The sequence below is a fragment of the Neolamprologus brichardi genome, chromosome 3 (assembly GCF_056152115.1).
Source record: "Neolamprologus brichardi isolate AB-2024 chromosome 3, ASM5615211v1, whole genome shotgun sequence".
NCBI lineage: Eukaryota > Metazoa > Chordata > Actinopteri > Cichliformes > Cichlidae > Neolamprologus > Neolamprologus brichardi.
In genome coordinates, this window is record NC_142106.1 from 13,574,633 (window position 1) to 13,601,007 (window position 26,375).

The 26,375-nt window shown below is 40.0% G+C and overlaps 2 protein-coding genes and 1 long non-coding RNA gene across 3 annotated transcripts in view; 1 reads left to right on the top strand and 2 right to left on the bottom strand.

The window, feature by feature from the left end:
- The window catches only part of LOC148103557 (uncharacterized), a 134,992-nt gene extending 133,038 nt beyond the window's left edge, over nt 1-1,954 (bottom strand). Inside the window, exon 1 of the long non-coding RNA XR_015718593.1 lies at nt 1,670-1,954. This is a non-coding gene — a long non-coding RNA (uncharacterized LOC148103557). The remainder of the gene's footprint in view (nt 1-1,669) is intronic.
- A 12-nt stretch (nt 1,955-1,966) lies between these two features.
- On the bottom strand, nt 1,967-13,121 carry LOC102784563 (butyrophilin subfamily 2 member A2-like). The gene is made up of 3 exons (XM_006800499.3): nt 13,021-13,121; nt 5,420-5,767; nt 1,967-2,906 (listed from the first exon to the last, which is right to left on the bottom strand). Exons 1-3 carry the CDS (start codon nt 13,076-13,078, stop codon nt 2,734-2,736), a joined length of 579 nt encoding a protein of 192 aa, XP_006800562.2. The 5' UTR covers nt 13,079-13,121; the 3' UTR covers nt 1,967-2,733.
- A 1,962-nt stretch (nt 13,122-15,083) lies between these two features.
- LOC102798171 (uncharacterized) lies at nt 15,084-24,483 on the top strand. The gene is made up of 9 exons (XM_087838894.1): nt 15,084-15,198; nt 15,609-15,644; nt 16,869-17,135; nt 17,215-17,460; nt 17,545-17,736; nt 18,307-18,390; nt 19,910-19,993; nt 22,587-22,679; nt 24,273-24,483. The coding sequence occupies exons 1-9, from the start codon at nt 15,168-15,170 to the stop codon at nt 24,356-24,358; spliced, it is 1,119 nt and encodes a 372-aa protein (XP_087695020.1). The 5' UTR covers nt 15,084-15,167; the 3' UTR covers nt 24,359-24,483.
- Nucleotides 24,484-26,375: the final 1,892 nt, after the last annotated feature.

A 26,375-nucleotide genomic window follows, 5' to 3' on the forward strand; every position in this document is an offset into this window, starting at 1 on the left:
GCACTGATGAGTAACAGACGCAGCAGATTCCCTAATCCCAGTCTGACTTTATGATCCAATCCAATTTTATTTATAAAGCACTTTAAAATACCCAGCACAGGAACAAAGTGCAGTACAGAAAATAAGTTAAAACAATAGAACAGAAAACAGCAAAATAAATAAATAAAACACATAAAACATAAAATTAAAACAGCCCTATATTAAAACAAAAACAAGATAAAACAGCATCGAATCACCTAAAAACAACTAAAATAAAAAATAAAAATAAAATTATGATGACAGAGAAAGAAAAGCAGTTAATGTTAAAAAGAAAACATTAAAACAGACCTAATGGGTCCTGTTTTGGTAGTTATTGTGAAGTATTCCCAAGACTTAAAAAGTACATGTGCAGACTCAGCAGTCAAATCTGATGTCAAGTTTTTTTAAAATCTCCTGACTTTGCCCAAAATAAGGTTTTAAAAAGCTTTGGAAGTTAAACTGTCTTTAAGGTCGATGTCAGCTAACCATGAGACCAAACAGTCGAGTCAGTAAAGGTTGACAGCTTGCAGCTGGAGGGATACACTGTGTCGTGTTTGTGAGCACATTGTACTTCGGAAATAACCCGAGTGCATCTGAAATGAGCCGCAGCCATTCCTGCTACACAAAAACAGTACCAGGGGGAATTTAGGAACATTTTAGCCACAGTTTAAGGAAATACTTCAAAGATTTTCACTTGATTGTGCCGATTTAACTTTTTTTTGTTTGCCATATAAAGATCTAAATGTCTTTCAATGCTGGACTCAACTAAGAAAGTTCATTTCTACAGAAGTATTTACGAAAAACACCCATAATTATAATTACTTGAGTTTAGAAGAAGGAAGTGCACAAGTGTAAACAGGCTGAAGTTAATGACATAGTTCCCCTATTTCTGCTTTAATCAGAGAAAAAGTCCCTAGAGGAAAAAACCATCAAACAAACCCTTCACTGTGTTAGTCGTGATGTGAGGCTCTCACTTTATTTCTATGATGAGTTCAGATCAACAGTCCAGCCAACTGCACAACACTTACAGTTAAATGAACAGAAGACAAAAGAATATAATACAAATATGTCACAAAAAACAACGTTTCAATATAAAAATGATGCTGAGAAATGAACATGTGTACATGCAGACATATGAACACGTGTTTTCTGTGTATTATTTACTAATTTGAGCCAACAGATCCACTTGGCTTGGACACAAAATATACAAACAACAGCTAAACATGGAGGGAGGCCTCATTTCTCTCCGTGGGTTTCATACCTCCTTCCTCCTGCTGACTCCTGATATGACCGCTCAGCCTGCTCGGTTTTAATTTTGAACGCCCGTCCATCTTCTTCCACTTTGCTTTTACACATTGCACTGTCCCTTTTGAGCTTCAAATATCGATTTATTCTTTTTTTTGACAGTGGATATTTCCAATGAACTTTGCTTATCACTCTGTCAGAGTCAGACTGGATATCAGTGAGAATCCACAACATTTGAACTGACAAACTAAAGAAGATCAGTGGGGACTAACAAAACAGAAAACAAAAAGTGAAATATTAACACACTGAGTGCTTTAGATAAATAAAGACTATAAATAAGTTCTGAGAAGAGCTCGATAATAATCAGAAACCTCTGGACTGTTTTCAGAGCTAGTTTAAAACTAACCTGAACTTCACGACTGAGCAGTTTTCTGATGATTTTCAACGCCTGAAGGCAGCACAACAGGCGAGGGCGCCGATCAGGAGAAAGGGTGAGATCCTGAGGCATCAGGACAGGAAACGAGCTGAACTGTCAGGGGCTCAAAGCACCAACTGACTCACAGTGTGTTAAAAAGTCTTCAGAATTAAAATCTTTCCTATTCACCAGATTAATGTTCGAGTGAACTCCTGAAAATGAAAGTCAATGGAAACATCAACCTTGCAACTTGTGCAGAGGAACAAATTTAAGTGGACATGACGGGAAGTCTAAAAACAGCGACGCCCGATCTGAACGTGAGATCAGCTGAGTTTAAATAAGGTTTCTGATATTTACAGAACCAACTCAGAACGTTGCACAACTCATATAATAACGCAATAAACCCATTCTGTTAATCATTTGTAGGTTTAAATAAATATTATGGTTATACTATAATCACATATTACATTACCTGACTTGTGTTTGGTGAATTATTTTGATCTAATGGAGGCAATGGGCAGGAAGAAGGAAGTCGCTGATTGGCTGCAGTTGCCACAAATAGCAGCAAGTAAAATAAAGTGTTTAAAGGTGCAAAATAAAAGCTTAAAGAACTTAATAAAGTGCTTAATTAGCTGTGAGAACCTGCTAACCATGCTACTGTGGCCCTGTTTTAATGCACTGTCTGAACTGATTTACTCTACGTCTGTCTCCTCCACCTCTCTACCTGCTAAAAGCTCCACTACGCTCGCCTGCTGCTCTCACGGTAAAATCAAGCTCTGCAGAAAACTGCACAGAATAAAGTTACAGCTTAAAAGAAAAAAGGGAAAAGAAATAGAAACAGTCATTATAAAGCTTCTTGCAGCCACAGCATTGACCTAATGTTGCTTTTAATGATTGATGGGAGAACATGACTCCCGAATGTGACTTGAGATCAGAGGAGCGGTGCATCGAAGCCTTGTTGCTGTGAGGGGAGCGCTATCAACACAACATTTGTTTGTGCTGTCTGCTCGCTAACAGGGTCAGAAAATAATGTTTTACATGTCGTCTGATACATTTCAGATCAGCTCTTTTTCAGGTGGACGTTTATAATGTTCATGTTCCCTGTTTTCTGATGATTTCTTTTTTCTGTAGATACATACAGCAACACTAAGAATAACAAGAAGACTTACAAAAACAGCAATACCTATAGCTAAAAGAAATGTCTTCTTGTCCTGTTCATCCTCGCTTCCTGCAGAGAAAAAACAAAACAGGTGTGAGGACTCAGGTATGCTGACAGTATTTCTGCTTTTATACTTTGAAATCCTGCAAACAGTAATAAACGCTGAGCAGCATCACTGCGTCGTGTTTCAGAGACTGACACTTTTATTTTCTCTCTCTAAAACTGCTGCATGTATACCAAGTAAAGCACCTTTCAAATAAAAGCATAAAAACAAGAAACAGAACTAAATATAAACTTAAATATACAATTCAAAATACATTTTCCCCATGGAAAGAAGAAAAGCAGGGGTGCACCCAAAGATGAGAGTACAGGGTGACACTAGACCCCCAGAAATATGAAACTTCAGTTCATTATTTTACCTTTTTAGTTATAATTGTACTGATACTGATATATTCGATTAATATAGATAAAACCACCCAGAAGTATAACCCGATAAAAATCCTCATCTTATACATTAAAAGGAAGCACAAATTAATGCTGCAACAACTATGATCCAATCATATCACGGACATTTTTCTGTATAATACTTTATCCTGCTATAGGTACTCTACAGCTAAAGTACTAGAGTGAGTACACAACTTTGTAAATCAGTTATTCTACACTCAGTTTAAACTCACACAGACTCTTTTCATGTCATCTGTGTCTCGGCTGCACACCAGCCTCAAAATCGGACTCTTTTCAACCAGCTGCACCATCTTTGTTTCTTGGTTCATTGTAGTGGTGGGCGATATAAACGATGTACGATAGAAACGATATAAATTTGGCCAACGATAGAGATTTTGACTATATCGCTCTATCGCGATAGCGCATGTTGATGATGTCATCAAGCCGCGCCTGTTATGGTCGAAAGCATCGCAGCAGCTAAAACCATTATCATCTGCAAATTATGGTGGGCGACAGTCATAGCAAAGAGATGAAGCACTTTTGAAATATGGGGAAAGGAAAAACTGAGCTTCCTCCACTTCAGTAACATTGATTCATTAATGTTGAATTCTCTCGCAGCTGTTCTGTTCCCATGTTGTTGCAGTATATTAATAACTAACCTCGTATTGTGGATGAATAATCTCAGTTGTTCTCCTGACTGAAGTTTGCCCCGTGTATAGTATCCTGCTATGTGATTGCATTTGTCCCAAACCACCAGAATCCGTCACGTTAACTTTTATCGAGTGGAAAAAAAGTTGGCGTTCATCCTCCAGCTTCACTGTGCTAATGTTATGCTAACATAGCTGTGTCGCTAGCAATCACGTAGCACAACATTATATAGGTAGTCCAACTTCAGTAACCCTGCAAACGCCACTGCTGTTTAGTTTTCTGTCTTCATTTATGTTGGAAGTGGTAGCAGAGCTGTACGTTTTAATTAGTTTCAAAAATCTCTCAGTCAGAACATGGTATGTCATGTTTAGGTGGAAGCTAGCGAGCTAACTTCCTGTTAACTTCTAACTCCGTTAAATTTAATAAATTCTGTTTTCATTGATGCCTGGATGTAAAGCTTAATTGTTACACCTGGTAAAGCAGCAACGCTGATGATTTTATTAAAGGTGAAAGAATTTAGACCGTTTTTAACTCTCAGTGTTCGTTTAACTTTGGGACCTGAAGCGGACGGAGTTTTGGACCCAGATTACTCCGTGAAGCTCCTCACTACGGCAACCGTAATGCTCTGACAATCCATCAAGCAGTGCGGCTTACCAAAGTTGTACTAAAACATTTTTTAACAGATTTCTGCCAAAATTGGTTCGAGGTCAGTGAGCACAACCAGAATTCATACATAAGGCACACTCTCGATTTTTGAGAAAATTAAAGGATTTTAAGTCCTTATAGTGTGGAAAATGCGTTATACAGAAGAAAAGAATATATTGTGATATATATCGTTACCGCACGTGCTTCAAATTATACCGGAATATGAATTTTAGGCCATATCGCCCAGCCCTAGTTCACTGCACCACCACATTCAAAACTCTGAACTATGAGACAGTCCAGGTTAGTCCGTGGACTTCAAACATGTACACCGCACTCAGGTGGTATAATAATGTCACACAGAGCATGGGAAAAAAGAGCAAAAGCAGATGTCTGAATAAAAATAAAACACAGCCAATAAACAACTGTGTCAGATCAGATATGTCACCACCTGTCACTGCAGGATGTATCATTATATCTCAGACCACAGTAGAAACAGAAAAATAAGATCACTGCAGTTTGCAGTGAAGATTTCATAAACATCAAAGTCTGCGCTAAATTCAGAGCCCATCCAAAGACGACTAAGATATTTTTAAATCCTTTCCATTGACGTAAGTTGGGGATTTTTCTCCTCTTTCTTTTATCAGATGGTGGAAAATAACATGCATGGTCTTCAGTTTTTACCATGAATGAACAGATAATGCTTCCTTCCGAAAAGCCAGCGTCACAGTTCACAGACACAAAAAGCTCTTTTGTACTTAGCCGTGCAGTGAGAGGCTGCAATTTGCCTCCACATGTCCCTACAAGTCAGAAGAAGAATAAGTAGTAAAATGAACCTCTCAACTCACCAGAGTCTGTGACTGTGAGGTTGATGGACTGCCTGGTCTCACGCTGGACTCTCTGACCGCTGCTGAGATCGCTGGTTATAATCCGACACTCATATGTTCCTGTATCGTTGACGCTGACGTTCTTCAGGATCACAGAAACGTCTCCGTTTTCCATAGACGGGTCTGCCAGCTCCACTCGGCCTTTAAAACGCTCATGCTGGTAGCTTTCGTATGAGCGCCGGTTTCGGTAGAAGAAGACGTATCCGTCTGACTTAATCTCAGGTATGCTCCACTCTAACAGGGTGATATTTACACCACTGGGACCCTGACAGTGAAGAGTGACATTTTGTCCACACCTCACTGTTATATCTGTGTGCAAAGATAAAAGAAAAAAGCAAACATTGATAACGTGTCATACTGCATCTCTTTAAGATATATTGTGTAGAAGAACTAATGTGAGTCCCTCTAAAGTAAAGTTGTTTTTTTTCTAGTACATGAGCATATTCAAAGACTTCTGACAGGAACAGGACAGGAAGCACTGAAGAAGTCTAAAAAAACATCAGTGGACTCAAGTAATGGATTCCTGCAGCTCGACATACATCCAAAACAAGCCCGAGGACCTTAGAGAAGATGTGCATCTCTTGAAGATGCACTTTCACCACCATCTCTGTTGTATTTTAAAGTGACATGAAAAGTCACAAATGTCCTTGATAGATTCAATTCAATTCAATTTTATTTATATAGCGCCAAATCACAACAAAAGTCGCCTCAAGGCGCTTCATAGATACAGAGAAAAACCCAACAATCATATGACCCCCTATGAGCAGCACTTTGGCGACAGTGGGAAGGAAAAACTCCCTTTTAACAGGAAGAAACCTCCGGCAGAACCAGGCTCAGGGAGGGGCGGGGCCATCTGCTGTGATTGGTTGGGGTGAGAGAAGGAAGACAGGATAAAGACATGCTGTGAAAGAGAGACAGAGGTTAATAACAGATATGATTCAGTGCAGAGAGGTCTGTTAATACATAGTGAGTGAGAAAGGTGACTGGAAAGGAAAAACTCAATGCATCATGGGAATCCCCCGGCAGCCTACATCTATTGCAGCATAACTAAGGGAGGATTCAGGGTGACCTGGTCCAGCCCTAACTATATGCTTTAGCAAAAAGGAAAGTTTTAAGCCTAATCTTAAAAGTAGAGATAGTGTCTGTCTCCCGAATCCAAACTGGAAGCTGGTTCCACAGAAGAGGGGCCTGAAAACTGAAGGCTCTGCCTCCCATTCTACTTTTAAATACTCTAGGAACAACAAGTAGGCCTGCAGAGCGAGAGCGAAGTGCTCTAATAGGGTGATATGGTACTACAAGGTCATTAAGATAAGATGGGGCCTGATTATTTAAGACCTTGTATGTGAGGAGCAGGATTTTGAATTCAATTCTGGATTTAACAGGAAGCCAATGATAGATGTAGGTTAGACTCTTCTGCTTGTATTCAGGATTTCATGCAGGATTTATGGGGATTGGTACCTTTTCTGTCTCGGTTTATGCTTTATTTACATGAAACAAAGAACAAAAATGCACTGTTGAGTCAAATCACATACAGACGTTAGGAGAGTCAGAATACAAGTTCCTATTCAAGTCTGTAATGAGCCTAGTTTTGTGTTGTTTGTTGGAAAACATGGGTCCTCCATAAATGTGAATGTGTCACCTGCTTGTGTGAATAACTTTTTATTCCAGGAGAATAAAGAGGAGAATAAAAAGAAAATCAAGCTCAAAGTGACCTCATCCACCTCTGTGATTATAACCTACTCTGTGCACACAACTTTAGAGGAGAGACAAAAACACCTGACTCAGGTTACAACACTCGATGTTTGTGTCTGGCTGGCTTACTTAAAATCACCCTCAAGGGATTAACAGGTTGAAATCCCCTGCTGAACAGAAACACCTTGAGTAACTAGCTCTTCCCATCATATGGTACAAAGTAGTGGTCAGACTTTGTGGCTCGTTTTTTTTTAGAATTTGCACATTTTCTTCCTAGCGCCGTTCCCAAGAATCACTATCAATATGATGACTGTTACTAGAACAAAGAACCCACAATGACACAGCTGTGATGCCCTTGAATTCTCAGGAAATGTTTTCCCAGAAATTCCCATTGTAACATTTGTATAACCTTAAAGATTTGTAAATAAAAACCAAATAGAATAGAATAGAATAGAATAGAAAAGCCCTCTCCTGTCATTGTACATGTACAATGAAATTGTGGGTGTGCCACACAAACTGGGCAAGTATAAACTCTAAAAAGTAAGCGAACAGGAACAAACATGATGAACGTGTACAAAGCAGGGATTAAAGAGCAGGTTGCAAAGTGTCTTGTGTTTCGTGTGGCACACTACGTGATGAATGGCCATGAGTACAATTCACGCAGAGTTGGAGAATGGCTGCAATCACAGAATAGTATGATGGTGATAGATGTACTCTTAGGCTCCCTCCTCAATTCAGGTCTTTCCTTTTCACGTAAATGGCCTCCTTAACTCAGCGCTCAAACCAGCGTTCCTCCCTGTCCAGGATGTTACATCCTTATCATTAAAAGACTGTCCACTGGCCTGTAGGTGTAAATAGACTGCAGAGTCCTGGCCATCTTACAAGGCTGTGATTGCAGCCATTCCCCAACTCTCTGTGAATGGTACTCATGGTCTTTAATCAGTGGTTGTTGATCAATGGTTATGAGAATTTGCATAATTAAGATTAAGGAACTGACCTTCCAGCCCATTGTTCCTTCATGGTTTCAGTCATTATGCAAATGTACGGTTTATAAGATTTGTGGAAACCTGCAGTCATGAGACTGAAGAAGTCACTTGGATGAGTGACGAAACGTTTCTCCCACAAAACGCTACGTCCAGATGAACAGAATCAACTTTTGGGAAACACCAGTTTTTCAAAGGCAACATCAAATTGCACTGATATGAACAACATCTATAAAACTATATATCTGGAAGCTACATTGCTAAATACAATAACATGCGATTGTTTTGTAACACATTAGGACATTTTCTGATTTCATGCAGAAAGATAAACATGTTAACGATATGACAACTTAAAACTACTGGTATAATGATTTCTGTGTTGTTCTACTTGCAACAAATATGCATGTTGGGTCTGTGTTTCCACAAGCCCCGCTAATTCTAGAGACGTATTCATCGTGAAGAAAACAAGACAGTCGATCTCCCTTGCTGCCTTTTTATTGAGAGACAGTTCACACAAAAAACATCAGAACAAAGCCACGCCCACATGGCTCTAAGACAAGGCATTGTATGTATATGTGTGAACTTCTGTAAGAATGTGTGTGTGTTTGTGTGTGTGTCAGACCTCCTGCTGACCAAAGGGTCGTAAACGCAGGAAGCTTACATCAAAAGAAGCAGATCTTCCAGATAGGATGTATCTGCAATAAAAGATTACAGCCCCACACCTAGAACCTCGAGAATCTGGGGGGAAGGACAGTGGAATTTCTTTCATCAGAGTTGGCAAGCATAGAAATGACAACATTTAACAATTCACTCTAACAATGCATCAAAAGGATGTATCCATCAGAGGGAGAAAAAAAAACAAAAACAAAACAGAACAAAAGCAGCAAGACGTGACTGACTGATTACAGTATCTTATCATAGTCACGCTAGTTAAAATGAAAAATGAAACCAGCCTTTAAAGGTGTGCTGTGAGTTTAGGGCTTTATATTTGAATCGCTTTCCACAATAACCTCGACCATCTTAGATATTACACTATTGTAAAACTATGGTATTATTGTATTGTTGTTGTAAATCGTGCTGTAAAGACACCTTGTTACTAATTAGGCAATGTTTTCTATGACAAACGTAACTACAGTTTTCTGAAGTAATGGGCTATGGTAGTCATTGACAGCAGATCCTTTGATCCTCGGCCTATCCTTGTGTCAGGCTGAATCCTATCCATTTGTGTGTGTCTAGCACAAGGTTATTATCGTTAACGAAAACTAACGAAATAACGAAAACTAGAAGTGAAAAAACATTTTCGTTAACGGAAATAAAAATAAAAACAAAAAAAGGAAAACTAACTAAAACTGGAATGAGTGTTCACAAAACTTACTAAAATTAACTGAATTTATAGCAAAAATGTGTTTAGTTTTCATTGATGTGTGCGTGTCATACAAGAGTCAAGGGTGAAAATGAAGTTTAGTTTACAGATTTTTTTTTCTTGATGTGTCTCATTATGCCAGCAGGTGGCAGCACGTTAGTCGAGTCGTCTGTGTTGCTGCTCCGTCCACGCGCAGAATCATGTCAGGAAAAGTCGGGAGCCAGAGTCCAATTTGGGATTACTTTGAATATGACTGTGTTTTGGATAAAGCAAGTGTCTTGTAGTGGAAAGAGACAAATTATGAGGGACATTTCTAAAGGGAAAAAATCCCACAAACCTTAAAGTGCACTTGAAAAGCTCACACAAGAAGGCTAACCTAGCTTACCTTGAGAAGTTAAGGGAGCACACTCAACCCTCATCCCCAGAAAACAGAAGCTAACCCCAGGCAAGGCAGCGTGATGCATCCCGAGACAACAGGACGGGGATATCTACACAACTGTGTGAGTCAATTACCTTCAAAAAGTTTATCAATTCACTTGAACCAAAATTACGAACACCCGGTGCTGCGAGAGTTAATAGTCTCATTGGGGCCAAGATATACATTTTATAGTTGCCTGGTATCAATGGTTGTTCATCTGCCTTTATTTATTTATTTAAAGAACCCATAGGTGGGAATGTGAGTTGTCTGTCTCTGCGTGTTAGCCCTGCGACAGACAGGCGACCTGTCCAGGGTGCAGTATGGTAGCTGGAATAGCAACATACCCAAGGATGAGCAGAATGACTGATATGATGAAACTGGGATTTTGTTACACTTAATTATTGCAAACACAACTAAAACTATAACTGAAACTAATCAAAACTAAACTGAAACTAAGGATTTTCAAAAATTGAAAATTGCAAAACTATTAAAACCCTGGTCTAGCAATAGATTTCAAAATGAGCTTTCTTAAAAGTGCAACTGCACATGATCATTTTAGCTGTATTCCAGTTATAGTCCACCTCTGTTGTTCCTCATTCAGCTTGTCATTTTGTGGTTTGGGTGTCTTTTTTTTAAAGATTGCCTCTGAGGTCTTAGAGTTAAACGCTATAAATAAGCTTATAAAATAAACTAATCTTGTTCCATCAGCTATTTCTCCAGGAGCTCTGTGGGAATACTGTGGAACACCAGCAACAACCACCCATGATGAGTCCTTTCAACACGGAGACCATTATGGAAAAACCTGTGAGATCTCCTTATTATTCACAGATACATTAGCTATATATGAACCGTCTTCCTCTTGTCACCCCCGCTAGGAGCAGACGCTAACTGAGCTCTGCAAGAGGGTCCATGCTCACAGGTGCTGCTGATAAGGAGCCAATCAGACACCCGATTGTCAGCAGAATCTTCAAATTAGATTCAAAAGAAGAATAGTCTGTTTGGTGCTGCGAGAGAAGATTTGGCAAGTTTTTGAATGGGTGTAAACCAGATACTTAACTCTGCTGCTGTGGGTTAGGGCGTGTTATTTATTTGCTTTGTAAATGCAATGTTTACTGTTTCCTGTCTTTTTCTTCCCTTTCAGTTCCAGTAAGATAGAGGCGGGGGAACTCCAGGCCTCAAGGGTGTCTGCTGGATTTAGATGTGTCTTTGATCCAGCACAGCTAATTTAAATGACTGAATTAGCTCCTCAAGATGTATTGAAGTTCTTCAGAGGCCTGGTATTGAACTAATCATTTGATTCAGGTGTGTTGATCCAGGGTGAAATCTAAAACCTGCAGGACACCGGCCCCACCGCTGCAGTAAGACATCAATAACCGATGTTTTAGATGTGCAATGTGCAAAAGATCAAATATGGACAATATGTAAGTATTGGTGGTGCTGAGGTTGGTGGTAGGCGATGGAAGCATGCAGTCCAAATCAATCTCTGCTTAGAGCCACTCAACACCTCGTGCTGGTGTTCCAGGTAAACTGGTTCTCGTGTTAACTGGTTAGATTTGTTTACTTATTCGACTCTCAGTGTTCCAGATGTTGGATCCGCAGATTTATCATTTTCACTGAGTGTTTATCTGTCTGTCAGTGGTTTGACAAGATTAAAGACCTCTGCAAAAAAAAACCAATCTCCAGCTCCTAGAAATGTGCATCAATATCATCTCCCGACAACAATGAAATTATTTTAATTAAAAAATAATAAACTTTTGACGAGTGTCGAGACAAACGCCGGTCTCTGCGATTCTTTTGGTCCTGGTAGAGATCACGCTGAGATGTTTCCATGTTTTACACAATCCTTTTATTACCCATGATTCTTACAGATGCATCTGGAGATCAGCACACTGCAGTCCTATGCTAAAGGCTGATCTAAAGAACTCCACACAACAGTTACAGTTATAACCTCTGGTCTCCTCCCCCCTACAGTAAACACCCCCACAATGGAAATACACTAGTACAGTGGCCAAGGGTGCTGACACCCTGACCCCCACCTCCTTTTATGGTAGTGCCTGTTTGTCCTTTGTCTGCTCCTCACCCCCCAGTAACTCTTGCTACTGTCCTGGGGGTGGGGGTTGATTGTCCTCCTGCCCTGTACCTCAGTTCTTTGTTCCCATCCCAGGCCTATTTTCTATTTTGTATCCTTACACTCATTACCACAATATTATAATGTTGCAAGCAATCACAACTGTATTCTCTTTAACGTTGATGTACATTAAGGAATCTATTCTCAACACGAGCCAGCGTTTTCCTCACGACACCATCGATCAGCTCAATAGACCTTTGAGTTTACCTGCATATATCCTGTCGACCTGTCAGCTGTTTAACATCTGCTGATTTAGGAAACACGCCCAAGTTAACCAGTGATAACAGCCAAAGTTTAATGTGATCAGCTGCTGCTCGATATAACATGATGTCATCGTAATCTTCTGCACAAGATAAGCAAACAAACACACTGAGATGACTACAGAGCACTTTATAAGCAAATCTGTTGCTTTAATGAGAATCTGGGCTGTTTGCTTTTGAAATAAACAGATTTCCTGACACATCTATCCGATTGGTACTCATGTACCTCAGTAATGTAGTTTTTGCCCCCATTTGTTTAAATGCAAAAAACATCATCCTCTCAAAGTGGAGCAAACCATTGAAGCTGGAACACCGGCTCTGATTAAAACAAATGGACTGGAAACGCCTTTCATTTACATAACAATATCCATGCCTGCAGGTAATGAATTCAATCTCACTCGGCCATCACTTGAAACTCTTTTCTTTGATGCAACATTCTGCCTATATCAAGATAGAAAACGCAGTTTCGCTTTTGTTTCACTGCAAATCAATTAAAGAGCAGCAGTGGATCTCAAAGATATATTTATCATCTCGCTCGCATTTGATTTTATTTACCATCAGATGGGCCACAATTACGATTTCAGGTGGCTGCTCGCTGCAAACACGCTGCTATTAACGATTACATTTGAACAGCTGTTAAAAAAAAAAAACTTCCCTAAAAATCGTGAGTCACAGCGTTTGGCAGACTGCCATCTCCTCTGTTTGTTTAGCTACTCACCTAATGCCGCTGTCTCGAAAGTCAGAAGAAGAAGAAGAAGAAGAAGAATGTGAGACATTTCGGCAAAACAACTCACAGCCGACACCCTGAACCTGCTGGAAACTGGAAGGGCTCACTTGACCGCAGTAAACTGGATATGTTTACATTTGTTGTGGACACGCCCCCAGTCTTACGTCTTTACTCTCTGCGTGACTGTGATCACACTGTGGTTGTTTTGTTGTCTGTTTTTGTAGAGTGGAAATTTATAATCACTTCGTACATCAGTTATCTAACTATAAAAACTGTGCTGATCTATTTTATGTCTCACTGTAGCCCAACAGAACCGGACTGTGTTATTCATCATGTGGTCGATACACACTGTTAGGTTCAAGGAGACCTGGGCTGGAAACCTGCATCAGCATTAGCTGCCTCAGGTTTAGCTCTGAAGCTGCACACACTGTTTATCTCGCCTCAGATCACACGCTAGTGGCAGGGCGCAAAAACATATTGCAGTCTATGTAGTGAGCTGTTAACCTCAACCATCTCTCTCGTCGTCAGCACCCCGCTATATCCTCCTACACACCGCAGCACTGCCCTGATCTCTCTCCCCTGTTTGAAGCGCCTAGAGGAAGCGAGACCATCCAAGCAAGTGTTTATATTGTTTATTAGTGTTTATTATATATTAATTTTGCTTTTGTTTTTTGTTTTTTTTGCTTCTATTATTCTACTATAGATGCTGGAGAAATAATATTTAGTTTCAACCTGTGTATTTCTGTAAATGTGAAATGACTGACTGCCCTCTAGTGTCCGTCAGCGGTCACTGCAGGTTTAATTCTTACTCATAATGATCGAAATGTTTAACGAACACTGCGCATGATGAACTAACTGTAATAAACTGTCTTCAGCAGCAGTTTTACAACCAGGAAACTCAAAAGCTGCACGTTGATGCATTCAGGGACATCAAGGGAAAAGCGCTCATTCTAACCCAGCATACACGAAGACGTCAGAGGACGCTTGCTTTCTAAGTGCTCACGTTTAAAAGGCTTCATTTAACAACAAGCTGTTCCACATGTGTGCGGGTAGAGAAAGAAAAGGGACTGAAAAAATGTCGAATCGAAGAATGACATGAACTCACCTGATCACCGTCTTTGGCTTCCTGAGGTCAAACCGCCCCCCTTTGCGTTCATGTGTGCGGACGACCGTCACACGGACGTCCACGAGGGAGAAAAGGAATAAAAAGCAAAACACTGCGTTTAAATCCTCCCAGTGTCACAATCCTCGCTGGTTTCGATCAGGTGGCACTTTGAATGAAGCATGGCTGCAGCACAGCAGCGCATGTCCGACACTTTTCTTCCGCATCGCTTTTTTCAAGTTAACTTTATTAACACACCGACACGTTCAACAAGTTAAAGGGCATCCTGTAGTTTGTGTGTAACAGTGCACCAGCGAGTAAATAATAATAAATAAAGACCAATGAAAAAATAAAATAAATAAAAGGATGTTTTATATAATATAATATATTATAATAGAATAGAATAGAATAGAATAGCTCGTTATTGTCACTGTTACAAGAACAATGAAAGCCAGTTTGGCATCTCTCCATGTGTGTAAAATACACAATAGCATAAGAATTTGCACAACAACACAGACAAATTTCCATTTACACTATAAAGATATATAAAGTCTACTCTCACAGCTGTCATTTTTGTGTTGTTTGTGTAGCAAAGCTGCATTTCTGTGCATGAGAAGTTAATCAAATAACTGAAAGTTTAAATTGTGTTATATGGTGCAGGCCAGAATAACAGCTTACATAAATGTCCTACATTTTACACGTTGAGGTTGGTTCATTCAGGTCATGATAATTTCCTCAAAGACTAAGCGACAAACACTAAAACAAATTTTTATGAAGGTTTAAAACTAATATTTTTTAGGTGCCCACAGCTTTGACATGTTTCATTCGTTCCCGTTCATCGCTTTAGTAAACTATGTGATTCATATTTCAGCTTCAAACCTGAAACTTACAGGACTTTCCTTTTTTCTTTCTGTCTTTTTTTCTTCGTTGAACTGGTTCAGAGAAACCACAGGGCCTCTTAACTGCGCTGCCGAGAGGAAGGAGGAGGGTTCAAGCGCTTCAGTGGAACAAGAAGATCTCAGATCTGTGTGGCACGATGGGACGAACACGTCTTCTGTGGCCGCTCTGTAAGTACCACATGCTGCCTTTAAGTCTTATTGCGTGACTTGAAGGTGTTCTGCTGACACTTAATACTCAATAACCGTGATGATGACCTCGAGATAAATGGGCAAGAGACGAGACTACAAAGAGGAAGATGCAACTTTTAGGATGGTGTAAGAAGGTTTAAGTAGAAGTGTGCACATCAGCTCTTTTTATCCAGCTGCTTTACATCTGTAACAGGAGGTTATAACATTTTACTTTTTAAACTTTTTTGCACATAAACCACTGCAGTTTTAAACGGTATCCTCACCTCCTCCTACACTGCACATCCTGTTTAAAGAAGTCGTTTTGAGTTCATCACTTGGAAATTAATTTGTGGTCACCGTTCTGCTGCTCCCATGAACTGATGTTGGTATCTGTTGTGCTTCGTTTTCAGCCCTGATGTCGCTGCTCTGCTGCACAACTAACCAAGGTGAGGGCACAACCTGCTTTATTACCAACTAACACTTTTTATAAAAAATAAAAGAGTGTAAAAACAGCTGTGCTGAAAGTGACAAAAGTAGAGATAGAAACTGGTTAGGCTCAGATGTACCAGCTTTGATGCACGGTTGGGGAAGTGAAACTCTGTGTGGTAAAATTCAGTCGAACATTTAATAAAATGTCTTGATTCAGTTTAATATTTGAATAAAAATCCTGCTGATTGTATTTTTAATGATATTATAAAAGCTCAGCCTTCTGGTTTCAAATAGTGTCAGCTAGTTACCAAGACGTGAGCAGAAGCAGCTCCTGACACGGAAGTCGATACATTTCTTGTCAAAGATATTACTATAAGAGTCCAGTGAACAAGCTCCGTGCACTTTTGAGGCTTTATTAGTAAAAAAAAAGAGGGTGAATGTAAAAAGATTAGTATCTTCATGTTGTCTTCAGAGTGACCTGTAAATCTTAGTTAATGTGCTTTTAACATAGACTGAGAGAAAATCCAGTCACATACATTTTCAGCTCTTACCAGATAAAATATTAAAAATCTGTTGTTACAGTTCGGTATCTTTTTTCCCATCAAACATGCTCAAAATTTCAAATTGAATTGAATCTTTTTTCTGCTGTTGGTTGTGTATGATGAGGTTTATCCCTTATATTTTAATGTGTGAGCAAAAAAGCCCCACAGTGCTGTTCACACCTGTTTGAGGGGGAAGAAGGTTGGTGTTGAGTGAGAGGAGCTAAAACATTTTGCTTTAAAGAGACGATGAAGAGGCACATAGGACACTTATGTAAAACCCACAGTGTTTGACCACTACATGAACATCTGCACAGCTGGTTAGTTCAACATGTCAGCCATCAGGATTCTGTCTAAGTAAACAGAACAGCAGCACTCACAGAAAAACAATACTAAGAAGAAAGTTTACTGAGTGCAGCTGTTCTGTTTATTGTTGTTTTACTGTATTGCACCAGATTTAGGATTTGGAATTTAATAAACTGTTACGTTATATTTTATTTAACAAGATCTACCTGCCAGTGCCTTTTAACATCTACTAGTATATCAAGATGGAGATGAGATTCATCAAGAAGGATAGCAGCAAGATTGAAAGGGAAGGCTTTTGGCATCTGATCAACAAGCTGTTTCAGAAGCTGCACTTGTGGATCCTCTTTTATGCTCTCTATGTGAGAAGATATATAAATAATTATGTTTTTCTCTCAGTTCATTTAAGTGTGAGTCCCAGCAGCTCTCAGTTCTTTGAATATGACTTTGTGTCTCTGAGCTGTGAGGAGGACGACAGCTCTGCTGGATGGACTCTGAGGAGAAACACAAGCAAACAACAGAGGACTCAGTGTGGAGCTGATGGATTTGGACAACCAGATGGTTCTTCCTGTATCTTCAACGCCATTGCCACCTTGGACAGTGGAGTTTACTGGTGTGAGTCCAGAGAGGGTCCCATCAGTAACATAGTTAACCTGACAGTCACTGGTAAGCTGAGTGTGTGGAGTTAGTGTTGATGAAGCTGTGTGTAAATGGATGAAATGCTGTAGTTTGTCTCTGTGTTGAGGTGGATCAGTGATCCTGCAGAGTCCTGTCCTCCCTGTGATGGAGGGAGATGACGTCACTCTGCTCTGTAAAACAAAGACCACTCCCTCCAACCTCCCAGCTGCTTTCTATAAAGATGGCTCCCTCATCAGGAAGCAGCCTACAGGTCACATGACCATCCAGCATGTTTCCAGGTCTGATGAAGGCCTCTACAAGTGTGACATCAGCGGTCATGGAGAGTCTCCATCCAGCTGGATCACTGTCACAGGTGAAGCTTCTGTTTCTTTTACAGATTTTAGACCAAAATTGACTCAAAGGGACCACAAAGATTTATTTTTCAAATTAATTCCAGGTTCTTCCACCTCTCCTCCTCCATCAGCTTCCACTGCCTCTTTCTCCTCCTCGTTTTCCTCTCCTCCTCCTCCTCATGAGCGCTCCTCTCCTCCTTTCTCTGTGCTGGTTTCTATTCCCTTCATATTTGGGCTGCTGCTGCTGGTTGTACTGGTTGTACTGGTGAGGCGACATGCCCGGAGGAAACCTGAAGGTGAGACACACATTCTGCTCACACTTAATGTGAACATGTTAAATAGTTTAAAGGGAAAGTTCACTTGATCTCCAAGTGTGACCAATTCACACGAATCTGAGTGGATAAGCAGCACTGGAGACCAAACACATGTAGGTGTGATTATGAGGTGAACTGTTCCTTTAAAAATGGTCACATGGTGCACAGGCTGTGTTAATTTCACAGTTTTATATTCGTGAGTCGTTGAGCCATAGACCTTCACATTTTTAAATAAAGTCTAAGCTACTTATAGTCAAACTGATTGAGATAATTTATGATAATCATCATATTTGAAATATATTCTCATATTTTAATATTTATGATTAGTTTTTGTGACTTTGTGGCCAAAGAGACTGGATGAGAGCAGAAGCTCTGCTGCCATCCAGCTATCTGACTGTAAAAAAATAGACATTTTTTCAGCGTTCAGAAAGATTTTTGAAAGAGTTACTGTTTTATTTCAGCTTCATTAAAAACACAATGCTTTATAGATATTAACATGCCGAAGCAGCAGTAACCGTTGTGTTATCAGAGGGAAATCTTTGGTATTTGCAGAGACAGATCCTGCAGCTGCTGCCTCCCACTCATCAGTGAAAAGAACAGCAGCAAACCACCGAAAGGAATCAAACGGCAAACGAGGTACGCAAAGTTTCCTGTTATATAATCTCAGAAGTCTTTGATGTTCCTCTGATGGTTCCACAACAGGGTGCTTGGGGTTTTTACAACATGTGTGTTGGCTCAAAAACCCATGTTTGATTGGGTAGCATGTTAATACTGTCAGTACTTTCAAAGCTTCACTTTACGACCAAATACCCGCGTGTTTGAACTGCACATCAGCATGCTGAAGAAGAAGAAGGAGAAGGAGAAGAAGAAGCTCTGCTGCTGTCCAGTTTCAGTTTCTCACCCCTGGACTGAGAGAAAGAAACACCTCATTTTTTTTTATTTCGGTTTTTTCTCATGTTCTCACCATTAGCTCTTTTCTATATTTTACACACCCTCCACCAAACGCTTGCAGTGATTTTCAGATTTCATAACTTTATATTTTTCACAATCAGAATACTTCATTAATCCCTAATAAAATAATAAAATGTTCTGTTCACAATAGAACAAAGAAAACAATGTGTAAACTGAAATATGTACTTTTTAAAGAAAACAAAAGTCTTTTTAAATTTGAATAAAGTTGGACAACAGTCTGCAAACATGCGGGAACTGAGGACTGGTGCTGCTGGACTTTAAGGAGAGGAGTGTGGTCTCGTTCTTGTCCCATAGAGGATTCTAGCTGCTCAAAGTCCTGCAAGAAGGACAATTCACCACTTGGACTCTTCTACTACAAACTCACACTGTCGTAATAGATGCAGTTTGGCATTGTCTTGCTGAAATATGCAGAGCCTTTCCTGAAAAATACATCTGGACAGCTTGCTCCAAAACCTGCATACGTTTTTCAACACTGACTTTTTCCTTTCCACATGTGCAAGCTGCCGATTACATTCAAACAGCCCCACACGATCAGAGATACAGACTTTCCAGCAGAGGTCTGATATGAAGCCCAATGCTCCCTCTCCTTCTTCACCCGTGGGTCAGTCCGTGCAGTGATTTCCATGAAAGAGTCGAGTTTGTGCTGTCTGAATGCTCAAAACGTGGACCTCAAGCACCACTGAGGACCCCTGTGCACAGAGATTCCTTCAGATCCTCTGAATTTGTTGGTCATATTCTGCACTGTAGATGATAAGATGTCCAAAGGTTTTGGTAATTTTATGTGGAGAAACTTGTCATGTTGAGAAATTGCTTGACGGTTTGTTGACGCAGTTTGTTGCAGATCAGCGGTCTTCATTTCTGAGAAGCTCTTTTTATACCCACTCATGTTCCTGACCTCCTGCCAGTTATCCTGATTAGATGCAGCGTCGTCCTCCAGCTGTTTCTTTTTTACTTTCCCAGCCTTTTGTTGACCCGTCCCAACCTTTTCATAAAACGTTCAAATGACTCTTTTTCAACATTTCAAATGTTTTCTGTGTTTCATTGTGAATAAAATAGGTGGTTAAGAGATTTCACAGAGTGTCAACATGTTTCTGGATTTCGGCTGTATTAATATTCCAAATGCCGAAGCTTCAGCAGCAGTACCAGTCCTGTTGTTTATGGAAAGTCTGACTTTGTTTTACAGAGCAAGATCCTGCACCAGATGCCACCTACTCCTTAGTGGAAAGAACAACAGCAAACAGCCAGTATGAGTCAAATGTGACCAGAGGTATGAAACGTTTCCTGTTACACAGTCTCTAAACTCGTTGATGATCCTCTGACGTTTCCTCAGGATGTTCAAACGTGTGTTGGATGCACTGTGATGAAATCTACTTCAGACAGCGGTGATTCATTAACCCTTTAAAGCCGGTCGGAGCGGGCACGCTCTGTTTTGCGTAACTACTTTTAAATCCCGGTAGCTCTGCAACCACGTGAGCTAGCGCAATAATTTTTTTTGCATATGAAACCGGAGGAGTTGTACTTACATCTTATGCCATCAGCTTGTCCTCGGTCACAGTTTCCTCCCACATATAGCTTTGTAAAAACTGCATAAAAAGCGCTTGCAGCAACACAAACATAATATTCCAGAAACACGCTTTGCTGATCCGATCAGCTGTTCATAACACTTCCTACGTTGGAATAGACGTCAGCGCGAACTTTTGCATGTCCACCATGACCTGCCCGAAACCAGAAGTGACGTCATTTTCGCGGAAATGTAGTTTTTTTTTACCATCAGGGCCTCATGAGCCTATACTGGTGTTTTTAAAAGTTATCTTTGACTTTATGACTTTCTGTGTCATTTCTGGGATGCTTAGGACTCATATTGCACTGCTGGAAATAGTTTATTTTGATGCATATGCTGTTTTTTTGCAAATTTGCAGTATGATAGTTATTTTCATTTTTCCTGCAGTGTATAAAAATTGGTGTATTTCAAAAATAAAACTATGAAGACACTCAAAATAAATTTTCTGTGGTGGTAAACTATTTTGTGCAACTTTTTTGTATTTACAGTTTTGAGGGATAAGCCTCTTAAATTTCTCTAACTAGAAATATATGTTAAAAAAACAAAAACGATTTTAAATTTTTTTGTAGTTTATTGCACTTTTTTGCAATTTATGTAATTACTATGCACTTAATGCATACATATTATTAAAATCTGGGCTATAATGGTTGTATTGATGTATAGCAACTTGAAATGCTCCCAAAAATGGCTCCAAAGCATGTAAAAATATAATATAAGCTCTGGTGGACTTGGTTCTATGGTAGGTCTTAGAGGGTTAAAGATCATGCACTGCAGAAATGTTGAAATGCTCTCTCTTTGTGATGTGCTGTCATCAAAGGTTTAAGTGATTTATTTGCACTCCCCCAGGTTTTAATAACATGTGGGGTCATTCGTAGCCAGCTTTTAGTAGTTCAGCTTTTCCTAAGCTGCTTCTTTGCTTGACACAGGCCAATAGTTTGACCCGTCTGAAACACAGCAACATCATATCTTCTGACATGTTTAGGAAATGAGAAGCTCCTCCGATGCTTTCCTCAGTTAAATAACCTGCTGCTAAAATAATAGTAATAATAACATTGTAATAACAAGCTTTTATTTCTCAGTCCTCCTTTAATAAGGCAGAAAGTGCTGCAGGAGGAAGTAGCTGTGTGCTCTCTATACTAAAAAGAGCCTCAGACTAAAAATTAAAAAACCATTAAACAGAACAAAGTGAAGTTCAAGCCGTCCAGCATCCACAGCTGAATCCTTTGTTGGGAACTAAAGCTGGTTCCCTGATGCTAATAAACCACATTGTAACTCCGAAATGTCAACACAGGCACGGCTTCTTCAAGACGGGCGCTTCGCTGCATTTATTGAACACCGTGAAAACTACAAACATAAAACACAAAGGCTTTAAGCGCTTCAGTCTGTCAAAAGTAACACTCGTGCTTTAACAACAAAAATTACCTCGTGGCCGCCTGCCACTTCGGAAAAGAATACTTTTACAGTCTTGTTCATTCTAAATTAAAACATAAAATAATTAGAACACCATACATTACAAATTTTCACACTATTACAATACAGTTTTGGTAAATGCAAATACCTTGTACAGCTGGTAGACTAACCAGGCCTTTGCAGATAGCTCGCTGAACTCCTTAGCGTGATTATTAAACGTGGGCTCACAGCCTATATTATCACGCCCAAACCTCGCGATAATATTGGTATAACAACACTTGTTCTTTGTGACAAGATAAACACACCTTTACAATATTGACCACATAAATGTACAAGCAAGAACATTTTAACTGCTGGAACCATCTATTAAACTTCTTTATACACAAGCCATTTCTGTGACACTTACACACATTAACACACTAAGCTCATCATGTCACCATCCTTTTTATTAAACACAGCCAAAGTTTGTCCATTGGACTCTCACAGAGAGCCAAACCCATTTTGTGTGTGATGTATCGACAAACCAAGTTAAACGTTATAATGATGCGTTGCTAAATGGTAAACACGGTCAGATCAAAGTGAAAAACAGAACAAAACAAAAATGTTTAGTATTTTTCTTTGAAACTGGTTTTGCAAAATATTTTTAATGCATCATGTAAAAGTGAAACATGTTTCTGAGTGAGTTGGGAAGCTTTGTGGTCATTGAGCTTCCTGTTTTATTAACTAACACAGTCTGTAAACATGTGGGAACCTTAGCTGAGGTGTAAAAGCAGCTTTCGGTTAAACACCAGACATCCTGCTTGCAGGCCTAATTTATGAAAAGTCCAAATTTTTCTCACCCTCAAACAACAGTTGTGTATCAGTCGCATGACTTTGTCTTGTCTTGCAGAGAGCGATCCCGCTGCAGTTTATTCTTTACTGTATGGAACAGCTGATGTCAGCTATGCACAGATCGCCATCAGGACAAACAGCAGTCACACAGGTACAGCTGCTCCTCTTTCATGCTCGCTGCACGAACTCCTCTGTAGGAAAGTTTAGCAAAAGTGCAGCAGCACACACTGTGAAAATCACCATGACAACAGGAGGGAGTTAATGCAAAGTAGCACCTCTGCGGTGTAGAAAGCACCGCGTGGTCAGTGTTGGGAAGGTTACTTTTAAAATGTATTCCATTACAGAATACAGAATACATGCCCCAAAATGTATTCTGTAACGTATTCCGTTACGTTACTCAATGAGAGTAACGTATTCTGAATACTTTGGATTACTTAATATATTATCATGCTGTTTACAACTACATGAATGTACTATTGCTGTGATTTATTACTGTTACTGAAGGTCCGCGGCTCCGAACCGTAGTAAAGGGACCTCTGGCTAATACGGTGGGTTCTGTGTCGGCTCGTAGCCGAAAACTAGCTTTACTTTGTTGTCTGGGTCAACTTTGCTAGCAGAGACAGAGAGAGGCGTTGAAAGGCTGCTCCAACAGAACTTATTGTTTTTGGAGGAAAACACGAACACGGTGTACAGTCGAGTCTTAATAGCTTACTTACAACTGGGCTCGTCAGGCTCTCTTCTTGGCTGCAGTGGTTATTATTATATTTACATGCTTCCAGCTCCCGTTTTTTGCTCGATGACAGCTCGTACTTTTCCTTTTTCTCCCTCCCTCGCTCACAGACACATAACGTGTATGGCAGTCCATTCTCCCTGCAGCACGGACTACACTGCCCATGATGCTACATTCTTTAGAGCTATACCTGTAGCATTCTGCCTGTTAGCTTAGCACAACAACAACAACAAAAAGGCCTCTCTCACCCAGGAAACACGCAGAGAGAGAGCGTCACCCTGTAACCATGGCAACCGTAACGCTGCCACCTGGAACAACAGAACGTAGCTGTCAAACAAAACCCAAACAGTCCTGACCCGCCACAATATGAAACAGGGAAGTACCGCCGTGTAATCCATTTATTTCAACAAAGTAACTGTATTCTAAATACCACCTTTTTAAACGGTAACTGTAACGGAATACAGTTACTCATATTTTGTATTTTAAATACATAACGGCGGTACATGTATTCCGTTACTCCCCAACACTGCGCGTGGTCACATGAATGTGGTTATTAGCTCTGGGAGGAGGATAAATTCTAATATTAGAAACATATGAAGAGGTTAAACACATGATACACACAGCTGTGGCAGACAAATCCTGGTTTGTGTGATAGAGAAAGTACGCTCTGTAACTATAGTAAGAAAACATGTTGTATAAATGTGAAGGTGGTGTAAATAACTCTGAGATGTCAGGAGACGAGGAAATAAAAGGTGAATTTGTAAGTTATCACATCACAGCTGTGTCATTCACACACACAAGGCCTGAAAACAACTACAAATGCATGTTTATACATTTAAATATTGGTTATTATATTAGTGAGATTCAGGTGTTTATACAGTGTATAAGACAGATTCAGTTTTATTCTTTCACCTGCAGTGTTAAACTCCTCCTGCTCACATCAGTCAGTGGATATCTCCTCTGTGATAAACTGAGCCGATGCACTAAACCTGTAATCTGTGTGTTTGTGTTCAGACTTTCCAGAAGACTCAGCCGTCATCTACTCCTCGCTGAAGCCGACCCACACACCTTCACCACAGTTTAACCAGTCTGACCAGTGACGTCCAGCTCGCTGCCAAACACATCCCTGCACTCCTCTCTATATTATTTATTATTTATTTAATCCTGTGTGTGTTTACAGTCGTACAGCTGCACTGGACCAGTTTGAACGTAGAGCTCAGGATGACGTGGAAAGTTTGTTTGTCTTTAATAAAAGATTTTAAATACAAAACAGTTGTCCGGTCACTGAACACACCTGTGCAACACCAGAGATTTAGAGGGGAGACTGATTTCTGCCCTGAAGCAGGTGGTGTCTGAGGAGGATGTAGCTAGGCACCGTCACGTGTAGTTTATAGGATGACTTCAGACATCAAGAAGAAGAAGTGAGTGAAGGCAGAGGCAAGGATCACATGGTGGAAGTTGAAGAAGGAAGATTGTTTCTAAAATAATAATAACTTAGTATAGATTTATGAAAAATAGCTACTATACAGAAGTCAGTATTAACTTTTTATTATCTTTTGGAACAAAAAAACTAAAAAAGCATCAAACATGCAGCATTTAAAAACTGTTACTGTTATAAAACTGGTATATTTTCCATCGTAATTTGAAGAGTATTTGCATTCATATATGAATTTATGTTTGATTATTCAACCAAAGGAGGAAAAATAGTGTGGTAGTCACCACCATCACCTCACAGGAAGAAGGTTTGAATCCAGTCTTGTGTGGAGTTGCATTTTCATGCCTCAAACTAGCTGGTAGCTGGACTTTTGGAGGAAGCCGGAGCTTTTTCCAAAAGTCCAGTGACATACAGTTAGTAGGGTTAGATTAACTGGTGGTTCTAAACTGCTCATAAGAGTGAATGTGAGTGTGAAAGGTTGTCTTTTTGTGTTAGTCCTGTGACAGACGGGGCTAAAATGCAGGTAACCTGTCCACCTCTGTGCCCCACCTCTCCCTCTATGACTGCAGGATAAGTGTCAAAATGTGTGCAGCCTGCAGAACACTGACTCTCCGTTCCTGTGCGCTCTCTTTTCTGATGATGTAGCTTTTTCTTTGAGGACTCTGTATTTACAGTTAAAGCTCAGAGTGGAAGCCACTGTGGGACAAACTGAAGCTCCTGTGCTGCCACCTAGTGGCTATATTTATACCACACTCTGATGCTAAAGTTTGCCTCTGACTCACACTTGCACATCTCAAGGTGAAGAGGAGACCTGAAGAGAGAGGAGTAAGGCAGCAGGTGTTTTAACCGAAGGACCCATCCTCACCTCAGATCCTCATTTCAGAGTAAAAAGTAAATTTAAATGTGACGTTTCGCACAGCTGCAACTGTCTGCTGTATTTAATCATGTCAGGTCTAACAGTGTTCATGAAAGTTACATGTTTACAGCCTTTGCATAAAATTACATAAAATTCGCAAAGTGACACTGTTACGTTCCCCTGAGGGGTCTAGGCGGTGAGGGGGAAGTAACAAAAAGTGTCCGGGTCAGAAAAAGGAGACAAAAAGGCATAAGGGTTACATTAAAGAGCTTTATTAAAGTTTCTATTAAAACTAACTAAAAGAGACGGACAAGCCGCTATCACCATTTAAAGAAATAAACAAAACTCAAATGTTAGTCAATAAAGCACAAAGTAAGTCAAAAAGAGTGCAGCTCACTAGCTGAAAACACAGCAACACACTCAGCTCACTAGCTGAAACGACACTAATGGCACTCTGGCCCAGAGCTCACCTTTCCCTGGGCTTAAATCTCTTTAATTACTGACGAGAGTCAGCTGTGTAAAAGGGAAAGGCGGCAAGTAAGGCAGGAGAGATGGTCGGACACGCCCACACAGAAAACTTCAGGAGGCGGCCCTGCTAGGGCCGTAACAGACACACAGTTAAACAGTTGTTCGTTCATTCATTACTCTCAGACACAAACAGGCGAAACAGTAAATGATGCAGACTACGATTGTTTTTAAAAAAGAAAAGGAGAGTGAAGAACTAACTGATTTCTGGTTCACAGGGAGAAGGATGAAGGAGACAAGGAGGGACAAAACATCAAGGCATGATGTAGAAGATCCATAAGGAAAGTCACCTTCAAAATAA